Here is a 25,396-nt window from a genome sequence, read left to right on the forward strand (position 1 = left end):
TTATACAATTAATAGCTTATCTTTTAAAATATTTTGAGTTATTTCCCAAAAACCTTGTAATTTAATCCCTGAACGTCTTTGCACATAGGTACTATTTACCTTTATTTTCATAAATGGGGAAACAAATTCAGAGAATTTCAAAGTTTTGCCAGTGATATATATCTTAGACAAAGTCAGTTTTATGTATCCAAAATCAATCTTTCCACTTCACTTCAGCAGAACTCCCTAATATTTTAACAATTATTGTGAAAGCAGATGTAACCAAGATAATTAATGCCCCCGAATCAATGAATACAAACCAATTCATGGATATACCAGTTAGCCTAGTGTATACAAAGGAAGAAGAGAGGAAGGAGAGCACAAACATTTTTATAGTTTATAGATGCTAGAATTTTTAAGCAAAATACTATCCATCTGTATCTAACGACAGAAAATCAATACTATTAATCAATATATCTTGATAGGTGTTTATTTATTTATTTTTTAGAAAGTGGACCTGGTGCCTATGAATCGGGCATTATGGTAAGCAAAGCTGTAGAAATATATATTCAAGGGAAACTTCTTAAACCTGCAGGTAAGGATATATATTAATTACAAAAACACAACCAAAATTAAATGTTACTTGGCATGTATGTTATAAACTGGCAGTGTTTATCAAGGTCATCAGAAGGTCTCAAACAAAAAAGGCATGCATACTTAAAAAATTAAATAAAATGTAACTAGTTACCTATGAAGTTGGGATAAAATCAAATTGATACTACATAGATTTGAGAAATTTTCAAAACTGTGTGTATGTTTATACTCTGACACAAATTTATGGAATCAGTTTAGTATAATAATAAAAATTTTTAATGTTGGATTAGCAACCCCACTCCAGAAGTCTCTCTTAATACTTTAAAATACATACAAAGTTATATGGCCAAGGAGTTACATATTTGTACAAAAAAGTTAAGTTTCCAGCCCTGAGGGAAAAGATAAATATGGCATAATTATACTATATTCTACTAGGTGTCTGTTAAAGTGAATTAAGTAGGGCTCAGTTAAAAACTTGCTATAAAATATATAGAAAAACGACTTTTTGGAAAAATAGGCAAGTAAACAAACATAGTAAAAGTGAGCGTCAATGAGGATTGGAAGTGGGCTAGAGTGAGTGAATACAATAAGGTTAAAGCTATTAGTTTTTTTGATTGTATGATTCAGTGTTTGAAGTTATAAAGGAGAGTATTTTGAGCCTTCCTTCTCTGAGGGCAGCTTTACCCCATCAGTGGATCTATTACATTAATTCACTCCATCACTTACTAACTCATCCACCTATTCCTTAATTCACTCAATTGCTCATTTACTTACTAAATCAGTTATTCTCTCAGCCATTCATTTATTCACCCACTCTCCTACTAACCCACCTACTCATCCATTCATCTGTTCACTCTTTCACCAAAGATTTATTAAGTACCTACTGCAAGCACTGGTAGAGTTAGGGAAACCTCTTAAAATATACCATTTGAATGACCTCAAGTTTATGAGGCTCTCCTGACACTAATGTTTTTTATTTAGCTTATTGTATTAGTTAATTGGTCAGGTTGTGGCTAATGAATACACTCTTTGTGAATATAAATTACAATTTATGTAATAGTTTAAGAGCTATTAGCATTATTTCTTAAGAACAAAAGACTAAAACTTCTGTAATAAACTATAATCTGATACTTGCTATCAAAATAATTAAACTGTCATATTGCAAAGATTGTATTACAGGTAATTATGCCTTTGAATTAATTCAAATTAATTTTTCAGTTGTTGGAATTAAAATCGATGTAAATTCCTGGATAGAGAATTTCACCAAAACCTCAATCAGAGATCCGGTAAGATAGTTTAAAAAAATTCTTATGCTATATTTAATGTTTTCAAAATTCAGTAGAAAAAAAATAAGGTCTTTATACAAATAAACATAAGGCAAATACGTTCTCAGTACCACTACACTGAAGTAGAATTCTGAATTCCTATTTTTCCAAAGCTTTTTGTTTAAATTAGTCAATATGTAATAAAAGTATTTCAAGGTTACAACATGCAATGCTAGTTTATATATTGATTGACATTTTCTAATTTTAAAGATAAAACTTCTGTTTCTTATGGACTAGACTGTTTAATCTCATTTTTCTACTGGATAAATTATTCCAGAATTTTTAATTATAACATGGTAATAATGTAATTAAAATCCAACTGCTAAAAAAAATGTAATAATCTTTTTTTTGTCTTTCAGTGTGCTGGTCCAGTTTGTGACTGCAAAAGAAACAGTGATGTAAGAAAACTGTTTAAAATCACTGTTGAGTACAATATTTCCCTGTGTTACTCTTGCTAAGACTAGAATGATGACAAAAAATATGCAGGAATTTTTAATCAAAGACTAAAAAATCCTATGGAAATGTGAAATAATATATTCATTTGAATTTATATGCTTTTGATTTTGAACGTGAAATGCTTGAATTTTTAAAAATATGTATATGTCCTTGGAAGGTTAAAAAAGTAGTCATGTCAATGTGATGGTTCTCTTCGTTCTCAACGGTGTTACATTCTTTTGCACATATTTATGTTTAGCTCTATTTCTGGATAGGAAGTTTCTAACCAAAGCATCCCTATTGGTTATCAATGCAGTTTTCTCTCACCTATCACACTTTCTCTAAATTTGTTCACACTGTATTATATAGTTATAGGAAAATTTTTTTTAACTAAACCCAGAAGTATTTCAGTTTATTATAAAGTTCTAGTTACATGGATTGAGTTTTAAGTTGTCTTGTATTACTTTCACATCTGTTTGAGAAATTGGAAAAGGAAATGTGAACTTTGTTCAAAAGTTGAAGATGCTCTAATTCTAAAACTTGAGTAACGATGATGAAACGATATTTTCTTCCAGTCCTCTTATGTGTGTCTGCATATCTCCAAGGGAAACAGGCGGTTTATATCATCTTTATCACTCCTACTCGTGTGGAATTATGAGCCAATAATTTCAGTGATTTTTGTAACTTATCTATTTGACATGGACTATGCAGTAGCTGTTTTAAGAGCAAAAAATTTAGTAATAAGCTGCTTCCACATTAGGAAAATGCAATGCATTACATCCTCAACTTTGAAAACAATGTTTTTATTTGTGATTTTATTAAATACAAATTATATTGATTTTCATACATTAAAACATGATTTAAACTAGGTAGGAATTTATCGTATGTTTCAGGGTGAATTAAGTATTTTCTTAACCATGGACATTTTCTGTTTTGCATTTTGCTTTTAAATCTCCAATTATCCAACTACATATTTTCAATCTGAAAGTATGAAATAATTATAGTCTTATAGTACTGACATGTTTTAAGTCTGTGAAACAGGATAACTAAAATGATATTTTTAAAAATATCTTTTTGTTGAAATCCTAAGTATGTGTTTAAATCAGTTATTATTAAATAATTATCCATTTTTCTGGATCATTTAGATGACACAAAAGTGGTAAAAAGATTTTTTTGAATTTGCTTTTATGATTTGTTCAGACTGAATTGACAGTCTCAAATGGATGGTTGGTGTTGGATTATCAAGCGTGATGGTTTGATATAAATCTATGCATGCCTTTATTTCACCAGAATTTCATGAATATATATATACGTTCAAGGGAAGATAGTCATTTAAAGTTTTCTATTTTTTATTGCTCTAATCATGTACATATAATGGGGTAAAGACAATACAACCTCCAAACCTTTCTAAAAATGTGTTAACTGTTCATTTTATTTTGGTAGGTAATGGATTGTGTAATTCTGGATGACGGTGGGTTTCTTTTGATGGCAAATCATGATGATTATACTAATCAGGTATGTGCTGAAATAAGAGAGAATTAGGCTTTCCAAAGTGCGTTTCCCTGATCAACATTACAAAACCTCTTTCAGTGTTTTAGAAATTGATGAGATGTTTTGTTTCTATCATAAAATAATTTGTAAAATGCTTAATATTATGTAAACCATTAAGAAAGGCATGCTAAGTCTAGTTTTTATGTTATTTGATTTTACATTTTAATACTGGTATCATTAAAACATACAGTTCAGAATTTTAGAATGATATGACCTTTTTTTTTTTTTTTTTTTTTTTTTTTTTTTTTTTTTTTTTTTGAGACGGAGTCTCGCTCTGTCGCCCAGGCTGGAGTGCAGTGGCCGGATCTCAGCTCACTGCAAGCTCCGCCTCCCGGGTTCACGCCATTCTCCGGCCTCAGCCTCCTGAGTAGCTGGGACTACAGGCGCCCGCCACCTCGCCCGGCTAGTTTTTTTTGTATTTCTTAATAGAGACGGGGTTTCACCGTGTTAGCCAGGATGGTCTCGATCTCCTGACCTCGTGATCCGCCCGTCTCGGCCTCCCAAAGTGCTGGGATTACAGGCTTGAGCCACCGCGCCCGGCCGATATGACCTTTTTAATCTTTAAGAATACTTAGAAAATTTTCACTTCAAAATTTGTCAGTTGATGATATCTAATTTCATATATAGTTGGTTAAAACTGATGTAATTTCTAGTCTCAAATCTGCAAATTAGCAGCACATAGGCTATTTACCTCATACAAGATTTTTAACAAATTTGAATTAGAACTAATTTCGCTTCTGAATCTGTATTCCTGGCTTCTCTTTTTTGGAAAAAGCAAAAGAGATCTCAACACTGGGCTTTTTTTGTTTTCTGGATGACAGTGTTTATGGGCTGAAGCTGATTAACTCGTGATTGCCCCTTTAGATGGGACTTGTTCCAGTTCATCACAGTCCCTACAAGTTCTTTTTCTAGGCCCGCCTGCTCTCTCATTTATGCTACTTTTCCATTCCCCAGGGGGGCATTTGATCTTTTTTTTTATTGTATATGTTTAAGATGTACAACAAAATGTTTTGATTTGCATAGTTAAGTGATTACTGAAGTCAAGCCAATTAACATATCCATCATCTCAGGTTGTTAACCTTTTTTGCAGTATGGTAAGAAGACTTAAAATCTACTCTCATCAAATTTCTGGTAGACAAAACAGTATTATTAACTACAGTCCTCTGTTGTATATTGAATCTCTAGGCTGATGCATTCTACATAACTGCTTCTTTGTACCCTTTGACTTACACCTCTTTATTCCCCACCCCTGTTTTATTCATCTGGGAGGCATTTGATTGTGATTTAGTGCTTAGTAATGTGTGTCCATTCCTTCCACAAATAAAACATCACACAGCCCCACTGAGTAATGAGAACACTTACTCTCATTTTAATTTGTTCACAGTGTCATGTACAGTTTCTCATTTGCTTCTGTTTTTAAGCTCCTCAGTTGTAGTTCAGTTTCTCTGAATTATTTCTTTTCACTGTAGTGGTGATTCCAATGTTCATTTTTGACTTACATTTTAAGTACACATTGCTTTGTGATTTTTTTCTTCACCAGATTGGAAGATTTTTTGGAGAGATTGATCCCAGCTTGATGAGACACCTGGTTAATATATCAGTTTATGCTTTTAACAAATCTTATGATTATCAGTCAGTATGCGAGCCTGGTGCTGCACCAAAACAAGGAGCAGGACATCGCTCAGCATATGTGGTCAGTAATATCCACAGTCTAATCAATTCTTCTCAAGAGGATACTCAAGTGTCCTCAGTATCAAGTAGACTACTGAAATGACTTTATTATTTTATTTTATAGCCATCAATAGCAGACATATTACAAATTGGCTGGTGGGCCACTGCTGCTGCCTGGTAGGTCAAAATTTTAGTTTTATTGGTAATGAAAGAAAGAAGTTGTAAAATAGAAAAGCATCTGATGAAAATATGGATTTAGGGGACACTCAAATTTTTTATTAAGGGAGTTAAGGTTTTTTCATTCTCTACATCACTTATTGGTAATATTGATATTTTTTCCTAAGTGAACAATATGAAATTACCATTATTCAGTTTCTCATATGAAAACAATGTTATGTGGATGTAAACTTCAACCTCTTTAGAGTCTTCTTTCCTCTACACATCTATTGAAATTCTTTTCATTTGTATTAAGTATTTATAAAAGTATTACACCAATTTTAGGTGTATTGATCTGTAAGAAGTTACAATTTAATTGTCTTTAGTATCCAAGTTGGATGTCCGCATGCATCAAATTCATGGCATGATGGCAACCTTCTGCCTCTTTACTAGTGATACAAGTACTGGTATCGTTTTAGGGGCATCGTGTTGCTGAAATGCATCTAATTGTTTCTTTTTACCGATTCTACCTTCCAAACTTCCCCCATCCCTTACCTGTAGACCCTACAACCTATGAAAATAAGACATTCAAATGGTCAATTGTGGCACTGTGGAAAGTCTGGAAGATCACATTTCTTATTGTTTAGTTGTAACTAAACCTCCTGTTAGGTCTGGGATCCATGATCTCCCCCTTCCTTCTCTCCCCTCTAATCTTTTTTTTTTTTTTTTTTTTTGGTATCATCACACTGTATTGTTAGCCCTACTCCACGTAGATTAATATACAGTATTCATTTGATGTTGAGGTTTGCCCAGCTAAAATTAAGTGATGATATCATTAAAGCAGCAAAGAAGATTTTAGGATTTTAAAATTTTGAGATTTTTTGAAAGATTTAGAAAATTGTTTTATTCTGAAAAATGGTATTTTCTGATGTGATTTTATATATTAATTTCAGTAGGCTTTTAAAATTTCATCATGACCCTGAAATACTTTATACTATATCCCCTCCCACCCCCACTTTTTTTAAACTAAATTCAGTTCTAGAAATTTGGCTCAGTTGTCAGTTACTGTAAAACTGAAATGTGCCATATCTCTATAATATGTATATTTTGTTTCATGAAAGTTACATGTTTACAAATATATTCTATATTACAAAGTAAATAGTTAACAAATTCAAAACCATGGTATAAACAGTGTTGTTTCTTTGTTGGGGGCGGGGGGAATTCAAAAAACAAATGGTTTTAAAAGCTAAAATAAGGAGATGTAATGAATGTAAAAACCTATGTGCTGAAACACTGACATTCTCCTTCTTAGAGTGAACACTTCTGCTTGATAACATTGCCTGTTAGGCTTCTTAACACGTGTGTCTCACTTGGTCCAGAGCAAGATCTGAGCACTTCTGATTTCATGACTTCTTTGACACATTCAAGAAAGGTTACAATGTGTTATATAATTTTAAAAATACTTAAATAAAAACACTCCTAGACTTTCCTTCCCAAAAAAATAAAGGGAAACAGTATGTGTATGTGTGCGTGTAAAAACACATTTTTTCCTAGATTTTTATTATTTTTTTTATTTGAAAAATTCAGGTCTATTCTACAGCAGTTTCTCTTGAGTTTGACCTTTCCACGACTCCTTGAGGCAGGTATGTAAATGCTCAGACCTTGTCACTGTCATAACAATAAAAATTATTTGGGGGGACATGCTTGAGTTCAGCAAATTCAGAGACTATTTGTGTGAGAAAGAGAAAACAGATCACCCATCTCATAATTTTAGAGCTAGAAACTTTTTGTCCAACCTTTCCTAATGTCTTAGAAATTACTTAGGTCACATTGACCTTGATCTCATAGCCATTATGTATTTAAATTAATTTTTTCTATTGATATTTATCAGGCATCTATTACGGGCTGCCACGATATTACACAGCAGTAAACAAGCCAGTCCAGGCCTCCTGGTCTTAGACATTTATTTTGCTCTGTGAGAAGTGAAGACTCCAGGGGACTGACTACAGTGGCCCCTCCTAATGGTGTTCTTTGTTTTTACCCCCCTCTCCCCACCCAAGTTGAGATGGAGGATGATGACTTTACAGCCTCCCTGTCAAAGCAGAGCTGCATTACTGAACAAACCCAGTATTTCTTCGATAACGATAGTAAATCATTCAGTGGTGTATTAGACTGTGGAAACTGTTCCAGGTAATTTCTTTCTTTATTTCTGGAGTCGTCCTATTTCATTAAGAAATTGTATATACTGTTATAATCATTACAGAAAAAACTGAAAATTGTGTTGGAGCCAGAGATGTAATTGTTTTAAGTTGAAAATGTCAGAGATCTTTAGTTTCTCTGTAGGCTTTTAAAATTTATAATTTTTAAAATTCTAACTTTGATAAGCTGTTATTTCTTCAACTATAATAATAATTACATGATCAAGATAATTACTTTCTCTTTAGGCAGAACATAGAGAAATTTGATATTTTAACTTTTTTCCTAAAATAACCCATATTAAAAATTTCTAATATAAAGTTATACAATTAAATATATTAGTAATTCTAAGTAATTCTGAGCCAAATATGAATTATTTTTCTATATGGTAACTAAACAGATTTACACAAAAACATCTTGTTTTGTTTTGTTTTGTTTTGTTTTTACTTCTAGTCTTCTCTGACTTGAAGAACTGAATGTTATCTTTATTTGAATTTGAAGGAACTGGGAAAAAATACAATTTTCTTAGGTCATGGTTAATGTTTAGTCAGTATCCATAAAATATCTTTTAAAATGTTGGGAAGAGATGGAGAATTTAATTTTATTGTAATGAGGATAGAGGAGAAAGGCAAGATGGGGATTTTGAGGGGTAGGTAATAATTAATGCCACAAGATTCCTGAGAAGAGAGCAGCAAGTCACAGCTTACAAAGCACAGAGTAGAGACACTTTGTTTTTAGAGGTGGAGGGCAGGTTATTTTAGAAGAAATGTTACCATAGCAGAAGAAGAAATAGGAGGAGGTGAGGTAATCTGAGATTATGAAAGTGCCAGAATTGTTTAAAACAATTTTTTTTGCAAGAGGGTCTAAGCAACCTCTCATGAATTTTTAGTAGACGTGGTATGTTTTATGACTTTCTCTAGCAAACCTCTATGTCCAAGGAGGAGGTAGAATATATGAAGAGGAGAAGAAAGGGGAGGAGGAGTCAAGCATGAACTCACAAAAAAGCAGACTATCTTGTTTAGAGGAGATTAGCGTATCAGGCTATGCACCTCAGGAAATGGAATTGTGGCATGTTTATTGGATACATCAGAGTTTCACAGTCATTGGCCTTTTATTAATTGACATCCAGCAAGAGCAACGTGTGCTTAAAGAAGTAAGTTAAATTGTAAAGTGAAGGTCAATATAACCAAGACATTAAATTGAATCATACTTTCCTTTTGATTTGTTTTATGGAAATCAAAGCTTAACAGAGCAAAAAGAAAATCCCGCTTTTCTGCAAAATGTATAATGATGAAGAAATTACTTTTTTAGTGATATATATTTACATTTTCTGTGTTGGTTACTAAAGTAAGAGCAGCTTAAGGTGTGGACAAAACAGGGGATGGAATTCAAAACCCTTGATGCTGTCCATGTCTGTATTGTCCAATGCAGTAGTTACCACCCATAGGTGGCCATCGAAATTTCAATTACAGTTATTAAAATTAAAATTTTGTGCCTCAGTTACACTTGTCACATTTTAAGTGCCCAATACCCCTTGAGTGGCTAGCATTTACCATACTGGACAGTGCAAATAACTTTTCCATCTTCACAGAAACTTTGCTTAATATTACTGTTCCGGACTTGTCTCTGCCCTTAGTTTGGGCAAGATGCCTAGACATTTTTGTATTCCCTGTTGTGTTATCTGTAAAATAAAGCAACTTTGGCATATTTTCAGTGATAAGTATCACAATTATTTGTAAGTGTAAAGAAACTTTTCTATGTGCATCAACAACTAAATAGTGCTTATTTTGCAATGAGAACTAATATTTTAAAATGGTCACACATAAAACATCTATTGCAATTTTTTATTTATTTGACATAGGTAATATTTTCACACTAATAAATGAAACTTTTTTTTCTTCTAAAATCATAATCCTATTGTGCTTGGAATGGTTTATGTTTCAAATGTCATATTTTGTCTTTCATTTTAATATTAAGAATCTTTGAAATATTTCCATTTATTTTGACAAAGATACTCATTTTCTGTGATATCATATTTTGCAGAATCTTTCATGGCGAAAAGCTTATGAACACCAACTTAATATTTATAATGGTTGAGAGCAAAGGGACATGTCCCTGTGACACACGACTGCTCATACAAGCAGAACAGACTTGTATCCTTTGACATCAGAGCTATCTGGAAAGGAAAACCATCTTAAAATAATGCATTTTGAATCTTGTCACATTGTTTATGCTCATAAAGAGGAAAAATATTAGACGGCTCTGATCACCTCGCAAAGGCAGAATGGATTCCTCACTCAAAATTTGGTTGGAATGTCAAGAATAATTATGCTACACATGCCCCAGAAAAGGATAATTCACAATTTAGTTCTTTAAATCCCAATGTACTTGAGTTGTGTTGGATGAGAGTAATGATGTATAAGCTATCTCTTACATGTTTCAGGAAATACATTGCATTGTATTTATTTTTAGTCATGTGGGAAAAAAAACTAACAAGAGATTCCTTAACAAGCCTCTTTAGCTGATGGTCCAAATCCTTGTGACATGGTTAAGCAACCCAGATACCGAAAAGGGCCTGATGTCTGCTTTGATAACAATGTCTTGGTAAGATCACACTTCTACTGGATTGAAATACTATAAATTAATGCTCACTGGCCACAAGAATTCAAGGAGACAATTTAACTCAAACATAATGTCTTAACCATAGTTTTTCTCATTAACATGACATACTTGCTGGTAGATTTTTTTCATTTCAGTAGTTTTCATGGTTAGCATAAACTTAACAGTTGCTTCTTTTGTATGTCCTTCCCACAGAAATTGTGCTTTCAAACACAATTCCAATCAATTGACTAATAATCCAAGGTCATAAATCTGATTTTCAAGATTAATAAATAATTAACTCATAGTAAATGTTAATTATGATATATTTGTTGCCTCTATTTATATTCCAATCCTGAAGATATAAAAATTAAGTTTATTACATTTTTATTAGTTATATTCGTCTTCAGTGAATTGAAAAACCTGTTATACAGCCATTGTCTTATTATTATGGAGTTCTAGTTTCTTTTGGATGGTTTCTGATTCTATCACATATTAGACTTGTATTATTTAATTTCTTTTTCTGGTGTTTGAAATTAGACCAGGTCAATTACACAGGATTAGTTTGATAAAATATTACAAATCATATTAAATATATGTCACTTAAAGATGGCTTACTACGTTTCCTATAGTTCATCTGACTTATTGTGTATAGATTATGTACAAGGTAGGTAATACATCATCAGTATGTAATACATTAGCTTTATGCTTTAGAAATACTAATCTATTCTCAAAGACAAAGTCCACATAAAAATCTCTGTCCACTTCTTTTTAACTAATTTTAAATACGATACTTCCCAATTCTGATTCTTCAAGGTGTGCCACCGCATGAAGTGGCTTGCACACACCAATGAGCATCCAAACGTGTAATGCATTATCTCATAAATTGTTTATTCTAAAAATAGGTCAGAACATCTGTTGATTAATGTGCATTTTTAAGAGTTATTTAGAAGAGGTTTACCTACTCAAATACATAGCTGCATTTGTCCCAGAAAGGATAAAACATTTCACAGATAATATAAATTAAAAATGGAGCAAAGAAGAAATAAAATCAGTGATGGGGACTAAAAAATTCAAGATGTATTAGCCAGTCAATCCCAGTTATCTCTGTGAGGGATTATTGATCCTTGCTAGGGAAAGTATTTCAACATTGCCACTAAGGGTTTTTTTTCTTTTTCTTTTTTTTTCCTTAAGACATTTAGAGTCCAGATAGGAGGACTCATGTTATTCTGCCTACTACACCTTCAGCAAGTTGCCCATGTAAAATTATTTCCCAAAGAATATTTTATGAAGCGCCAAGGGTCATGTCACTCGTTAGAGAAGCTTCACTTATCAACTATTTGCCACCAGTTTTTTGACAGTAGGAATATTAAATTCAGATGAACTTGAAAAAATGACATAAAAACCCTGTTGCCCAAAATATTATTCTAGGAGGCTCTATCTTATGATCAAGGCATTAAAAAGATTTGACCAAGACAAAAATGTTCAGCAACTGAAGCTCCTATAAACGGATTGTGTGTGAAAGTACAACTGTTGCTCAGTAGCTTGGTGTGCTAATAATATCTTGTGTTTCTTTAGCAGTGGAGTATTTTGGTAATGCTTATTTGCAATGGTCACTGTGAATCTGCTCTGGATGGAGACTCACGTTAACTGCCAGCAAATTGCATGAAATCTCATCTTGTATGTCTTCTTTTCTGTGTTTTCTTTCCTTTTCCTGTACTTGCTACTTTGCCCGTTATTAATAGGATCAACTTAAATGCACAACGAGTGGTGCCTGTACCATGATGTCAGCACCTATCTTCATTTTACTCCAAGTTTTCATGTGGTGTGGATGGTCAGTCACTTTCTCTAATTTTTCTTTTTGTTTTCAGCTTGAAATTTTAGAAAATCACCCATATCCCTAAATCCATAATATTAATGTTCCTGAAACTAGGTTATTAAAATCTCAGGACCAATGTTGTTTTGGAAATAGCTGATTTCAAATGGCATGTAAATTTCTAATCCTAAATGAAACATATTAGTTTTCAATATTTATGTAAAAATGATTTTTTTCATAAAGTTTTTGTGTAAAAATTGTCATGCTTCATGATATGAGAACTATCTAATGACAATTTTTAGAGGTGGTTATCTCAGTTTATTTACAAAAGATGCTAACGCAAATTTAATTCCTTTCAGATTTTTCTACTTCTTAAAATAAATCTGACTTAAATAACTTTTTAGATTTTTACTCAAAATAGTGAAATATTTTAGAATAAGTGCTTCCAGTTTCTAAGTTCATTTTATTTAATATTACATTATCTAGCCCAAAATTATTAACCTTTGAAGAAATTTCTGAGTTCTGTATTCAGTACTACTAAAGAGAGGTTTCGGTGCTTGCATTTGCGTTTAGTTCTTCATTTACTGTTTTGCAATTTCTTTTCTAATGCTTTGGAATCATCATGATTGTGTTACTAGAGCACACACTTTTGTTGTGTTTGTCGTCAGTTTCCAGGTAGTCATTGATTAGGAAGCCACTAGATGGAGATGTGACCATTACTATGAATGGAGTGAATTCACAGACAGGGGTGGTAGAGGGTGGGGAGTAGAATAGCAGAGGGATTCTCAGAAAATAACCACTTGTCTTCTGGGATAATAAAAGAATGGCTTTCATGGCAAAAGACTCCAAGCAAAGGAAACATTACTTTAATAATTAAAATACTAAAATCAAATATCTTCATATAAACATTTTAAAAATTGATATGTAGGCAACTATTTGAAATATTATTGATTCCTTAAAGAAGTTCATAGGTAGTCAACCATTACACAAGAAAAATGTTACCAAATATGTTTCCATAATTGTCCTTATTTTCCCTTGATTCAAAAGCTTACTTCTCTCGATCATAGAATTTTTAGGTAAGATTTATAGGTTATCAATTACACTAAAAAATATATAAGTATTGGTCTTGAGTAGGCCAGCTCTCTTTTTACCTTTCTCTTAAAAACCTATAGCAATGGCTGGTCACAGTGGTTCACGCCTGTAATCCCATCACTTTGGGAGGCCGAGGTGGACCTGAGGTCAGGAGTTGAGACCAGCCTGGGCAACCTGGTGAAACCCCATCTCTGCTAAAATTTAAAAAGTAGCTGGGCATGGTGGCACGCACCTGTAGTCCCAGCTACTCTGGAGGCTGAGGCAGGAAAATTGCTTGAGCCTGAGTGGTGGAAGTTGTAGTGAGCCGAGATTGTGCCACTGCAGTCCAGCCTGGATCACAGAGCTAGACTCCGTCTCCAAAAAAAAAAAAAAATCCTATAGCAACAGTGAATGTAAATTTTTTTTTTAACCTAAGACCCCCCCCACACACACACACACACAAAATAACATTTTCCTATTATGATACTTTCTTTCCACCACAATTATAAATCTATCATGGAAATAATTATATATCACCATGGACTCAACTAGATATTTATGTACTGGATAATATGCTTTATAAATTGGGTTTACATAAAATAAATTTCTCAATGGACAATTATTGACTTGCTTTACTTCTTTGATTAATAAATGTTAGCTTTTTCATTTGCTTATCTTTTTTGCTTGTGTGTGACTTAAGTCTTCATAAAGCTTGTATCAAAAACTCTCGACCACTTGAAATTTTGATGAAGTCCTCATGGTATGGAACTTCGTAATTGTAGATGTTGCATAATCTATATCCTGATCTCTAAAAAGAACACATTTGAGATTCTTTTATATTATTATATCACAGGAATACATAATATAGATGGTGTATATTTTACATTAACAAGATGTGGTTTCAGTATTTAAAAACACAGTTATCAGTATAGAACAGTGAATCCCCTTAGTGCTATTTGAATGTTGATATAATGATCTCAGAGGAAGTATTATTTTCTCTGAAACAATTAAGTTGAAAAAAAAATCATTGCAAAAAGTACTGAAAGGTTAGTTGGCAGTTGTTTCCCACATTAAGGACCAATAAAGGTCATGGTCTATGCTCCAATATAGTCTGGCTAAAACTAGCAATTTCTGTTGGATTAGGTTCTGCTCACAAGCAAAGTAGAATGGTAGTGTAATCTCCAAAGCCTACCAAAGGGCCATTAATCCTGTAGATTCCAGAAGGATAAAGATTATACATAAACAATTATGAAGCTCCATACCATGACGACTTCATCAGAACTCAAGTGTTCAAACAAGACTTTTTGATAACAAGCTTTGTGAAGACTCAAGTCACACACAAGTACAAAAGCAAATGAAAAAGCTAACGTTTATTAATCAAAGAAGTAAGGCAAGCCAATTCTGTCCATTGAGAAATTATTTTATGCAAACCCAATTTATAAAGCATATTATTGGGTACATAATCTGTCTACATTTAAAGAGTTGAATAAATATACTGCCTATCTCTTGAGTAAATGTGTAAGAGTGTTAAGGTGCCATGTAGGAGAACGAATTATTTGCTGGGGGCATTATTCCTATTATTATGCCGTATCTACCTGCCTAAAAATTTTTAAATATAGATTTTCTTTGAAGTTGCTGGTGGTAACTTTAGTACAGACTTACCTGAATTCAAAAGTTAATCCATGATTTGATGACTGTCTTCAACAGTGATTTGCATTTTGAAGGAAATTAAATGATGGCTATAATTCAGGGAAAAAAAAAAAAAAGATCAAAAACCTTTTAGCCAAATGACCAGAACATTTTCTTTTGAAAAATGTATTTCTAAATTTAATAAATTAAAAATTATTAAGCTTGTACTGTATGCCATTAGTTATCCCAGGTTCTGAATGGGGAAAGAAAAGCAGAGTAAGAGTTTAGCAACAGTAAATTCAAAAGATTTTAGTCACTGGTAACACATGCTGTATAAAGAAAACTTTGGGGGCAAATACCATATGAATTTTACCATGGTTTAGATTTTTTAAAGAGTAATGAGAAAGAAAGGACTAAAGAGTTCTCAGTTGATAACTTTAACAACACAATCTTTTAAGAGACGTTCCCCTATAAGGAAGTCTAATAAAATTAGTTTTATCATATTTTAAAATAAATATATAATATTGGCACTGATTCTTCTTCCATTTTAATGTTCTAAACTTAAAGTACCAATATGTTATTTTCTACTTAAATAATCGTTTAAAAATCAGACCGATTTATTATATCTGGTCATGGTGTCAGTGGGATTTCAGTCTCTAGAGGACGGAGATAATGCTGGGTTGCTCCCACATCAGGGCATTTGTGATTTAGAATGTATCCCATAATAAGACTTGAAATGATTCTATGAAATACATTACATGGAGTTTCACCATGCAAAATGTATGGGAAGACATGATCAGGAAACTTAAAAGGCACATTTTTCAGTGTGAGTTGACATGCAGACTACAGGGAGCCCCAATAACTTATCTAAACTACCACCTCCCATCGAAACAGATATATCTCATCATCACACAGAGGAAGTGAAACAAAAAAACACCCAAATATAAAAATAAAAACACTGAAATAAGGGCCAAAGAGAATATTTTTCTTTCCGTAACACATTTGTAGATTATAAAGATGACAAAATATATTCTTAATACACAAATGGGTCTTGTTGTGTGGTAATTTTTATTCAAATTAACACTTAATCATAACTGGGGAGTACTCCTGGTTAAGTGACAATGACTTCTTTAAGTTAATACCTTAGTGTTTCTAACCAGTCAGTGTGTGCTGCTTTATTGAGTACCTACTATTCATTTATCAAATCGTTACTATGTATCTAGCCACTCTGTGTGAAATACATTTATATAAAGTATGTTTTTATCTCATATTCAATTATTACTGGTACCCTGTTTTTTATCTGGTTACCCTACCTGGAGAGAAAAGCATCTGAACAAAACAAATGCAAAGGCACTAAAGAGCTTGGCCTGTTGCAGAGGAAGCCAGTGTTATTGAAGCAGAGTGTGTATGTGGGAGAGGAGAAAGTGGGAAGACGAGGCAGCCAGGCTCCAGACCTCATAAGACTTTGTAGACCTTAATAAAGAATGTAGATTTTGCTCTGAGAATGATGAGAAATGTTGAGCAGGGAGTGAAAGAATGTGTGGTGTTAAGAAGACTGCTTTTTGGAGAAGCATTTGCAAAAGGGCAGAGTAGAAGCCATGGGACAAGTGAGGCAGCTTTTGCAAAATGGAAGGAAGAAGTAATGGTGACTTGGACCTGCAGTAGTGACAAGCAGTAGGTTTGGGGATGTATTTTGAAGCTAGACTTAGAGGATGGATTCCCAGCTGAAACCCCAACTCTGCAAAAAATATAAAAAATTAGACAGGTGTGGTGGTGCACACCTATAGTCCCAGCTACTTGGGAGGCTGAGGTGGGAGGATCACCTGAGCCCAGGGAGGTCAAGATCATTGCACTCCAGCCTGAGTGACAGAGTGAGACCCTATCTCAAAAAAAAAAAAAAAAAAAAAAAAAAAATGGATTGGATTTGAGAAAAAAAGAGGATCGTACATTACTTGTAGTCTTTGGCCTTATCTGCTACTCTAAAAGTGCTATTTACTGATACCAGAAGAATTATATTAGGGGCAAGTCAAGTTTGAAATCCCTATGAGACATACAAGAGGAGAAAGTAGAGATCAATGAATACAGAGACCAGAGGAGAATACAGGATTGAACATATAAAAGAGTGAGTTATTAGGAAATGGATGAAATTTAAAGCTGTAGGACTAGATTAGATCATCTAGGAACAAAGTGTAAAGGAAAAAGAAGAGAGAGAAGTAACACCTGGAAAAGTCTAACATTGTAGACAGCATGAAGAAAAGGAGGTCAAGCCAAGGAGAGATACACAAACAAGTTTCAAGAAAAACCAGAAGAGTGGGTTAGCCAAAGATACATAAGAAAGTATTTCAAGGAGACAATGTTATATATTTGTCAAATGCTTCTGAAAGGTCAAATAGGATAAACACTAAGAATTGATTATTTTATGATTCTGTTTAGATGTGGGAGGTAAATTGATTGAAATCAAAATTTTTTCATAGATTCTTTTCTCCCAGCTTTCTTCTTAACAAACAAAATATTTCTGCTGCCTTAAAATACAGTTAAAGAAATAATTTTTATATATTTACTATGTGGCAGCACTGTATTAAATCCTGGTGAACAAAAATAGTCAGAGTTCTTATTCTTTGGGAACTCAGAATCTTTGTAAAATTATTCAACCTATTATTTTGATTCTTAGAACATCTACCTTGGATTAGATTCTTTAAAGATGTTTAAATATATGGTCTTTCAAATAATCCCATCAGAAAGTGGGCAAAAAAACATGAATAGACAATTTCCAAAAAATGATATACAAATGGCCAAAACATATAAAACACTGCTCAACATCACTAATTATCAGGGAAATGCATGTTAATACCACAATGTGATACCACCTTACTCCTGCGTGAATGGCCGTAATCAAAAAATAGATGTTGGCATGCATGTGGTAAAAAAGGAACAATTTTTACACTTCTGGTGGGAATGTAAACTAATACAACCACTATGGAAAACAGTATGATGATTCCTTCAAGAACGAAAAGTAGAACTACCATTTGATCCAGCAGTCCCACTGCTGTGTATCTACCCTGAGGAAAAGAAGTCATTTTATGAAAAATACATTTGCATATGCATGTTTATAGCAGCACAATTCAAAATTGCAAAAATGTGGAGCCAACCTAAATGTCCATCAACCAATGAGTAGGTAAAGAAAATGTGGTGTATATACAACATGGAATACAACTCACCCATAAAAAGGAATGAAATAGTGGCATTTGCAGCAACCTAGGTGGAGTTGGAGACCATTTTTCTAAGTAACTCATGAATGGAAAACTAAATATTGTATGTTCTCACTTCTAAGTGGGAGCTAAACTATGAGGATGCAGAGGCATAAGAATGATATAATGGACTTTGGGGACTCGGGAGGAAGAGGGGAAAGGGATAAAAGACTACATACATTGGGTGCATTGTACACTGCTTGGGTGACAGGCGCACCAAAATCTCAGAAATCACCACTAAAGAACTTATCCATGTAATCAAAAACCACCTGTTCCCCAAAAACTATTGAAATTAAAAAAAAATAAAAAATAAATATGAGGTTTTTAAAAATGAAATTCACTATGTTTAAAGGAATTAAAGGATGTAGAAATTGTTATCAAATATAGAACCTAGGAATAAAAGATGAATAATACGTTTGCATTAAGAGGGAACTAAATGAGCTACCACCAGACCATGGGGAGTTAATGTGAGTACATTCATTCTAATATTTCTTCATTGTCTCAAGACAAATCTCTTCCTAGCTTAGCTCTTTATTTTGGATATGTATTTTCCGTGTCCTTTCATTGTTTATGGTTCAAATACATTATTCTTCATTTTACTTTAATTCTTGATGAAGGTCCAGATGCTATGATTGCACTCTATGTTGAACCTCAGAAATTGTGTAAGAAACATGGGAAATGGAAATGTATTTATCAGTCCCAGACTTTCCCATATGGAGCATAGTTGCTAAAATCATAATTCTTGGGAATTATAAAACCTATTAAATTTTACATTTATTGTATTTATAAATATATATGATTTTTGATACTATGAAAGTTTTTGCTTTAAAATTATTATTCAAACAGCATTTATTATTTTCTTTCATAATCATAAAAATCTACAACTAAAAATTTAAAGCATTTGTCAAATGATGCTAGGGAAGTTGCTTTAACCAAAATTCCTCAATGATAAAATCCAGGAGAAAGGAATTTATTTGGATTTCAGTTAAAGCAATTTTATAAGGTAAGTTCAGAAGTGAAGTAAAAATGGATTACTCTAAAAGATGTGTTACTAAAGATTTTTCAAGATTTTTATTTTTATTTTTATTTTATTTATTTATGTTTTACAACAGGAGGATTATACTGACTGTGGTGGTGTTTCTGGATTACATCCCTCCCTGTGGTATATCTTCGGAATCCAGTTTCTACTACTTTGGCTGGTATCAGGCAGCAGACACCGCCTGTTGTGACCTTCTGAAACCAAATCTGCATAATTAAACTCCAGACCCTGCCAGAACATGAGCCCTCAATTACATTAAAGTAGGGTCAGCTATAAAATCAGACAGATATTACCTGGGCCTATACCATGGCATAACACTAAGGCGCAGACTCCTAAGGCACCCACTGGCTGCATGTCAGGGTGTCAGATCCTTAAACGTGTGTGAATGCTGCATCATCTATGTATAACATCAAAGCAAAATCTTATACGTGTCCTCTATTGGAAAATTTGGGAGTTTGTTGTTGCATTGTTGGTGATTACATGTGAAAGGGTTCCCCATACAATTGTTTATGAATCATAAGAAATGTCTTGATATTGACCTGGAATTTTGACTTGTTGCAGTTTTACTAAGAAAATCTCTAAGGGGAAAGAAATTATTTTTGCCTTCACTTATTCTTCTGTTAAAACTTAATTCCTGCTTTGAGTATAAATTATTGAAATGTATAGAGAAAGAATTAACATTGGTCTAAATTGTTGAAACACAAATAATGGCTAATTTTCTATGAAAAATTTGCCATGAATCAAATGCCTTATGAAGAATGGCTTCTTTGCCAAAAATAAAACACAATTGATGACCAATTAAATTTTGATGGAGTAATGAACTGATGGTTTGAAAATAGTACCTAAGAAATTATTAAACTAAAGGTGCTTGAGGGAGAAATTAGAATATGTGACATATTTCCTCATAAATGTAAGCAAGCCCTTAATAAGTGCTTTGATGTAATGTTTCTTTTGTTCACAGTAATGTAGTGCTAGCCAGATATTTAAAAATGCTCTAAGAAAAGCTTGTTGGGGGGAGGGGGAAATGTTTTTCTTGTGATAAATGAACTTTGGTTTACCAAGGGTATTTTGCATGATGCTGCTGCTATTTTAACTTTTCAGTTCTTTTTTCTCTTACTGTAGAGTGTAGTCATTGAAAAGTTAACTGAGTGATATTATTGTTATGTAAGAATCTGAACCTTGCAGTGTAAATGCACTTAAGTCATCTTTTAAAATGTTGTTAAACTACTCTGAATATACTGTGCAATGTAAATGCTGAATGATTGGGGTTAGATAAATGGTGAAATGAGAATTAATGAATTTTATACAGATTCGTGCTTTCGCCTGATAACCTATGTACAGATATTTTAAGTACATAAATCAGATTTGACACATTTATTTTTTGAAAAGTACATATATGTTCTCAATGAAGATTCATCCTAGGTTTCCTCTTTGTTCGTTTCAATAGTAGCACATACAATCCAAAAGTTCCTGCTACTGCTGCTTTTGCCCTTCCATTTTAAATGGTATGATCGTTTGACCAAAATTTCCATGCAATTTGATAAGGGTTTTACAATAATCTGAACAAATAGGAAACCTTGAATCTCTATGTATGCACATGAATACTTGATTGTGAATAATAAAAGTTGTTTTTTATACAGCCTGATTGGTGAAAATGGTTAGTGTAGTAAATCAGATATTTCATTATAGACTAATACGGTAGCAGATTATTTATGCTTTTAAAAATTATTTTCTGGAGCAAACAGTATTTGAAGAAAGGGTAAAAACTATGAATGTGTAATTCTAAGAATAGTTAATAATTTTACTGAAGGCTGAACGTATGTAGATATTTTTTATGATAAAATGCAGTTTTTCTTTTTTTGCAACATGCCAATTAAAGGTATGTGTATATGCTGGAAATTTTCTTACATATCCTTTTTAAGTACAAGTTATTAACATTATCCAGCATGCTTTAATATGCTCCACATATCAAAGATATAACCAATAATTTAACATAGTTTAAAAGATAATATTTGTTTTGTTTTTAGCTTTGCATACATTTGTAATTCCCTCCCACCACCAATATACCTTAGGTACCATTTGTGTACATTTCTTTATTTAAGATTTTTTTTTTCAATAAAAAGGGGGGAGGGGGAAATGGAATCACTTTGCCAACTATTGTTCTAAGAGTTGACATCAGTTACCATTTCTAATGCATTGTTGTGATTTTGTAGTGTCATTCATAACTGGTATTAACATTTTAGAAAACACCAAAGTGATTTAAAATATATGTGGAAAAAAACTTCTCTAGTAACAACGTTTAAATCATGTTGTTTGTTCAATATTTAAAAGTTATTGTTCAATTTTTGCTAGACTATCTTAAATCATGATAGTGTTGGGAAGGGGGTATCAAAATATAAAATTGTTAGTTTGTGTATATAAACAATGCACATTAAAACAATTGAATTGCTTCCAGCATACAACAAACTACCTTAAAATTATGTTCAAAATCTATTAAATATATTTTCATGGCTAATGTCGATTATATGTTTTCATCAATTACACTGTTATTGTATTAATCGCAGTTAAACTTGGCATCTCTTGGCAGGATCCTATTTGATTTCTATTGCCATCAAAATATATTTATATGCATGAGTTTTGCTATAAACCTTTATTTTCTGCTATAAAGTTATATATTATTGACAAATTGACAAATACAATTATAAATTGGGTAAGAACAAGCTGATTAAAAATTGTTCCCATGACTAATATTAGTCTTCATGCTTTTAGCATACTTTAAGACAGTAACACTCATCCCATCAAATTATTATATTACATTTAGTATTTTTCTGTGTTATGTTGACAAGAACTTAAATTATAGCCTGTTATTAATATTGATTTCCAACGACTGAACAGTATAACAGATCAATAAAAAAATTTATACACTGATTTTACTATTTAATTTTTGTTATCCTCATGTGGCTTAATGTAGTTAGTCACTAAAACAGAATTCAAGTAAGCTTGGCGATGGTGTTGAGTAACAAGAAAGAATTTTGCATTAATGATTTCTTTATATTTTCCTCATTTAAACAACCAGCATTACTGCCAAACACCAACCGTGGTCCATATTTGTAACAGGTTTTTAACATGACATAGTTAGCAAGTTTGATTGAAGAGATTTTTAGGTCCTGGGCCTATAAGATTTTAGTATGATCTTTTTTCATGTTTCTAATGCTTGAGGCATTACTGCTTAACTTGGGGAAAAATAAAACAGTGTTGCTGCCATTTGTAAGTTTTCCTATAATATTCCTTTTATTAACTTTAAAACTGGCCTTATGGGGTTCAAATAGGCAGTATCCCTTTTAAGTGACCTTTGCAACCCAAGTGTTACTTGCTTATTTGATGCTCTCTTGTATTTTAAATCTCATTTAAATCTTTGTCTGTGACCAACAAAGCTTAAATTTTGTCTTAATTTAAAACTCTGGATCTATTCCATTGATCATGTTAGACGTTAAAATGTTTAATGGTATAGTCTGACCTAGTGAAACAAAATGGATGTTGTGACTTTTTTAAAATAATAGAATGGAATGACTATTTCACTTGCCCAAAATTTTAAATATTTTTTCATCTAAACTTGTATTGTTTCCCATAGCAGAATGTTAATATTCACAGTATATTTCTGTGAAGAGCAAACCAATACAATATATCGAGTGTTGAAAAAATTCCAGATTTTTAAAGAATTAAACAACCCTTACCAATAGTTTCATCTACCTTATTTCTAGTTCACACAGTTATCTCAAAGAAATTCCACTGAAACTAATGGGATACTGTCTTGTGTAGATGCCAATTCAGTTTATAATGTGACCTAGTCAAGCTGTCTTTTTGTTGTGTTGTGTGAGTGTCAGATCATGCTTTTAGGAATACTTTTATTAAAATGGTGTGCATTCATGCAAAAGGCCAACTGGCTTTTGTGAACAATAGATTTTTTCTCCCCTTTATTTTGTTCTCTTGACACTTTTGTGAAAATTATCTAGCCTGATAAAAACATTTTGTAAAAATTTGTATAATACTGTTATAAAATATTTATAATCCCAGAAAATGTTGTGTTAAACCTTGTGCAAAAACAGTATATTCAGAATAAAAGTTTATCATTTAAAGTCACCACGTGGTTTGGGTTTTCTGCTTTTTTAAAGATCCAGTTGGAAGAGACAGATGGCTCTGTCATAGATATATTTTAAGAGAGAATTCTGGATTGTGGAAATAAAAGTTGGGCTTAAATAGTGCTTTTACAATTACAACCGCAACTCACACAAATACAGTGAATCCTTGAACAATATATGTTTGAACTGCATGGATCTACTTATATGGATTTTTTTCAACCAAATGCAGATTGAAAATACAGTATTTACAAAATGGAAAACCCACATATGCCAGGGGCCTACTTTCTCTATACCCAGATTCTGCGGGACCAGTTTCCAGACTTTTGATACATGTGGGCATCCTGAAACCACTCCCCGACATACACAGAGGGACGACTGTCAATTCACTCACAACACCTTTACTTAAGTCTAACCTTCTAACTTGCCTTCTCCATCAAGGCATTTAGGAATGTACTTAATCAGACTTTGGACTTCTTTTACAAAAAAAAGTTCCCTAGGCAAAAATGTTGCCATGTTTCTTTAAAGACCTCAGGAAAGTAGGTTAAAAGAAACAAGTTAGAGTATCTGAAATGTGCTTATCTTCTATGCATCTAACATTTGAACAGCAGCTGAGGCAATGAAGTATAAAGAATTTTCCCTAAAAACCCTATTAGGTTCCTTTTACACTTATGCCAGCTTATGACCTGCCTTTCTATGCTTACCTGATAAAGTGATAAGCCTGATAGTAGAACATAGGCCTACTCGTCTTTTTTGTATCTGGAGAATCTGAAAAATACCTACGTATGGGTGGACTGTAGTATGTGGGTACCCATGATGGTGATTATTGGAAAATCTGACCCCCATGTCTGATAAAGACATTTTAACAGGAAAAAAAAACCTACACAAAAGTGTAAGGTAGATTTCGTTTGTTTTTTGAACATCTGGATTCATTCTATACCAATTTCTCTCTTTAATTTTCTCATTCCCCAGAGACCTTCATTTCCTCTATCAAACATTTTGATCCCACTCCTGCCTCTTCTCTTGGGACCTTGCTTCATCGGTTCTTCTTTCTCAAGGATATTCCATCCCCCTTCTCAACAGGCTTCTTTCCCTCTGGTCTAAAGTCATTTGGAACACCTCTACCTAAAACAAACTGAACAATCAAACATCCACCCCCGCCCATTAACCCTATTACTTCCTAGATTTATAAAACTAGAATTATTCATTTGTACATCCACAGACATGTATTGGTAGTCTTTTCTCTTTGCATTATACTCAAGTTGGCCTTAGAATTTTAGATCTGTAAGACACATTACCTCTGACCACCAGTTTTCACTACTGCTGAAAAATTTTTTTTTTTTTTTTTTTTTTTTTTGAGACGGAGTCTCGCTCTGTCGCCCAGGTTGGAGTGCTGTGGCCGGATCTCAGCTCACTGCAAGCTCCGCCTCCCGGGTTCACGCCATTCTCCTGCCTCAGCCTCCCGAGTAGCTGGGACTACAGGCGCCCGCCACGGCGCCCGGCTAGTTTTTTGTATTTTTTTAGTAGAGACGGGGTTTCACCGTGTTAGCCAGGATGGTCTCGATCTCCTGACCTTGTGATCCACCCGTCTCGGCCTCCCAAAGTGCTGGGATTACAGGCTTGAGCCACCGCGCCCGGCCTGCTGAAAATTTTTAATTACTGGTATGAAGTCCTAATAAATTCAAGTTCTTGGACATTTCTAAATTCCTAAATGTTTTGTATCTCAAAGTGGAGTTACCCACCAGAGCACCTATATACTTTCTTATAAATTGCTATACAACTCAACAATGCTGTTTTATATTTAATAAATGAACTGTTTAAAAATGTATTTGAGAAGAAAATTTAATATCACTACCATAATTGGAAAAGAATATAACTTGCCCAATTTAGTAAGTATGTCACATTAAAGTAGGTTCATAGCTATGACGATAAGAAAAAATGAACAAACTCAG

The 25,396-nt window shown here is 33.0% G+C and overlaps 1 protein-coding gene across 7 annotated transcripts in view; it reads left to right on the forward strand.

The window, feature by feature from the left end:
- Positions 1 to 23,448, forward strand: part of CACNA2D1 (calcium voltage-gated channel auxiliary subunit alpha2delta 1) — a 498,706-nt gene extending 475,258 nt beyond the window's left edge. For all 7 annotated transcript variants that reach the window (XM_073009174.1, XM_073009173.1, XM_007982343.3 and 4 more), the window contains 11 exons: positions 488 to 574; positions 1,792 to 1,859; positions 2,258 to 2,296; positions 3,777 to 3,848; positions 5,425 to 5,577; positions 5,680 to 5,732; positions 7,299 to 7,354; positions 7,772 to 7,901; positions 9,951 to 10,060; positions 10,429 to 10,511; positions 19,382 to 23,448. In XM_073009174.1, coding sequence (XP_072865275.1) covers positions 488 to 574; positions 1,792 to 1,859; positions 2,258 to 2,296; positions 3,777 to 3,848; positions 5,425 to 5,577; positions 5,680 to 5,732; positions 7,299 to 7,354; positions 7,772 to 7,901; positions 9,951 to 10,060; positions 10,429 to 10,511; positions 19,382 to 19,498 — 968 coding nt within the window. In that variant the 3' untranslated portion in view covers positions 19,499 to 23,448. The remainder of the gene's footprint in view (positions 1 to 487; positions 575 to 1,791; positions 1,860 to 2,257; positions 2,297 to 3,776; positions 3,849 to 5,424; positions 5,578 to 5,679; positions 5,733 to 7,298; positions 7,355 to 7,771; positions 7,902 to 9,950; positions 10,061 to 10,428; positions 10,512 to 19,381) is intronic.
- The last annotated feature ends 1,948 nt before the right edge of the window (positions 23,449 to 25,396 follow it).

The sequence above is a fragment of the Chlorocebus sabaeus genome, chromosome 21 (genome assembly GCF_047675955.1).
Source record: "Chlorocebus sabaeus isolate Y175 chromosome 21, mChlSab1.0.hap1, whole genome shotgun sequence".
Lineage (NCBI taxonomy): Eukaryota > Metazoa > Chordata > Mammalia > Primates > Cercopithecidae > Chlorocebus > Chlorocebus sabaeus.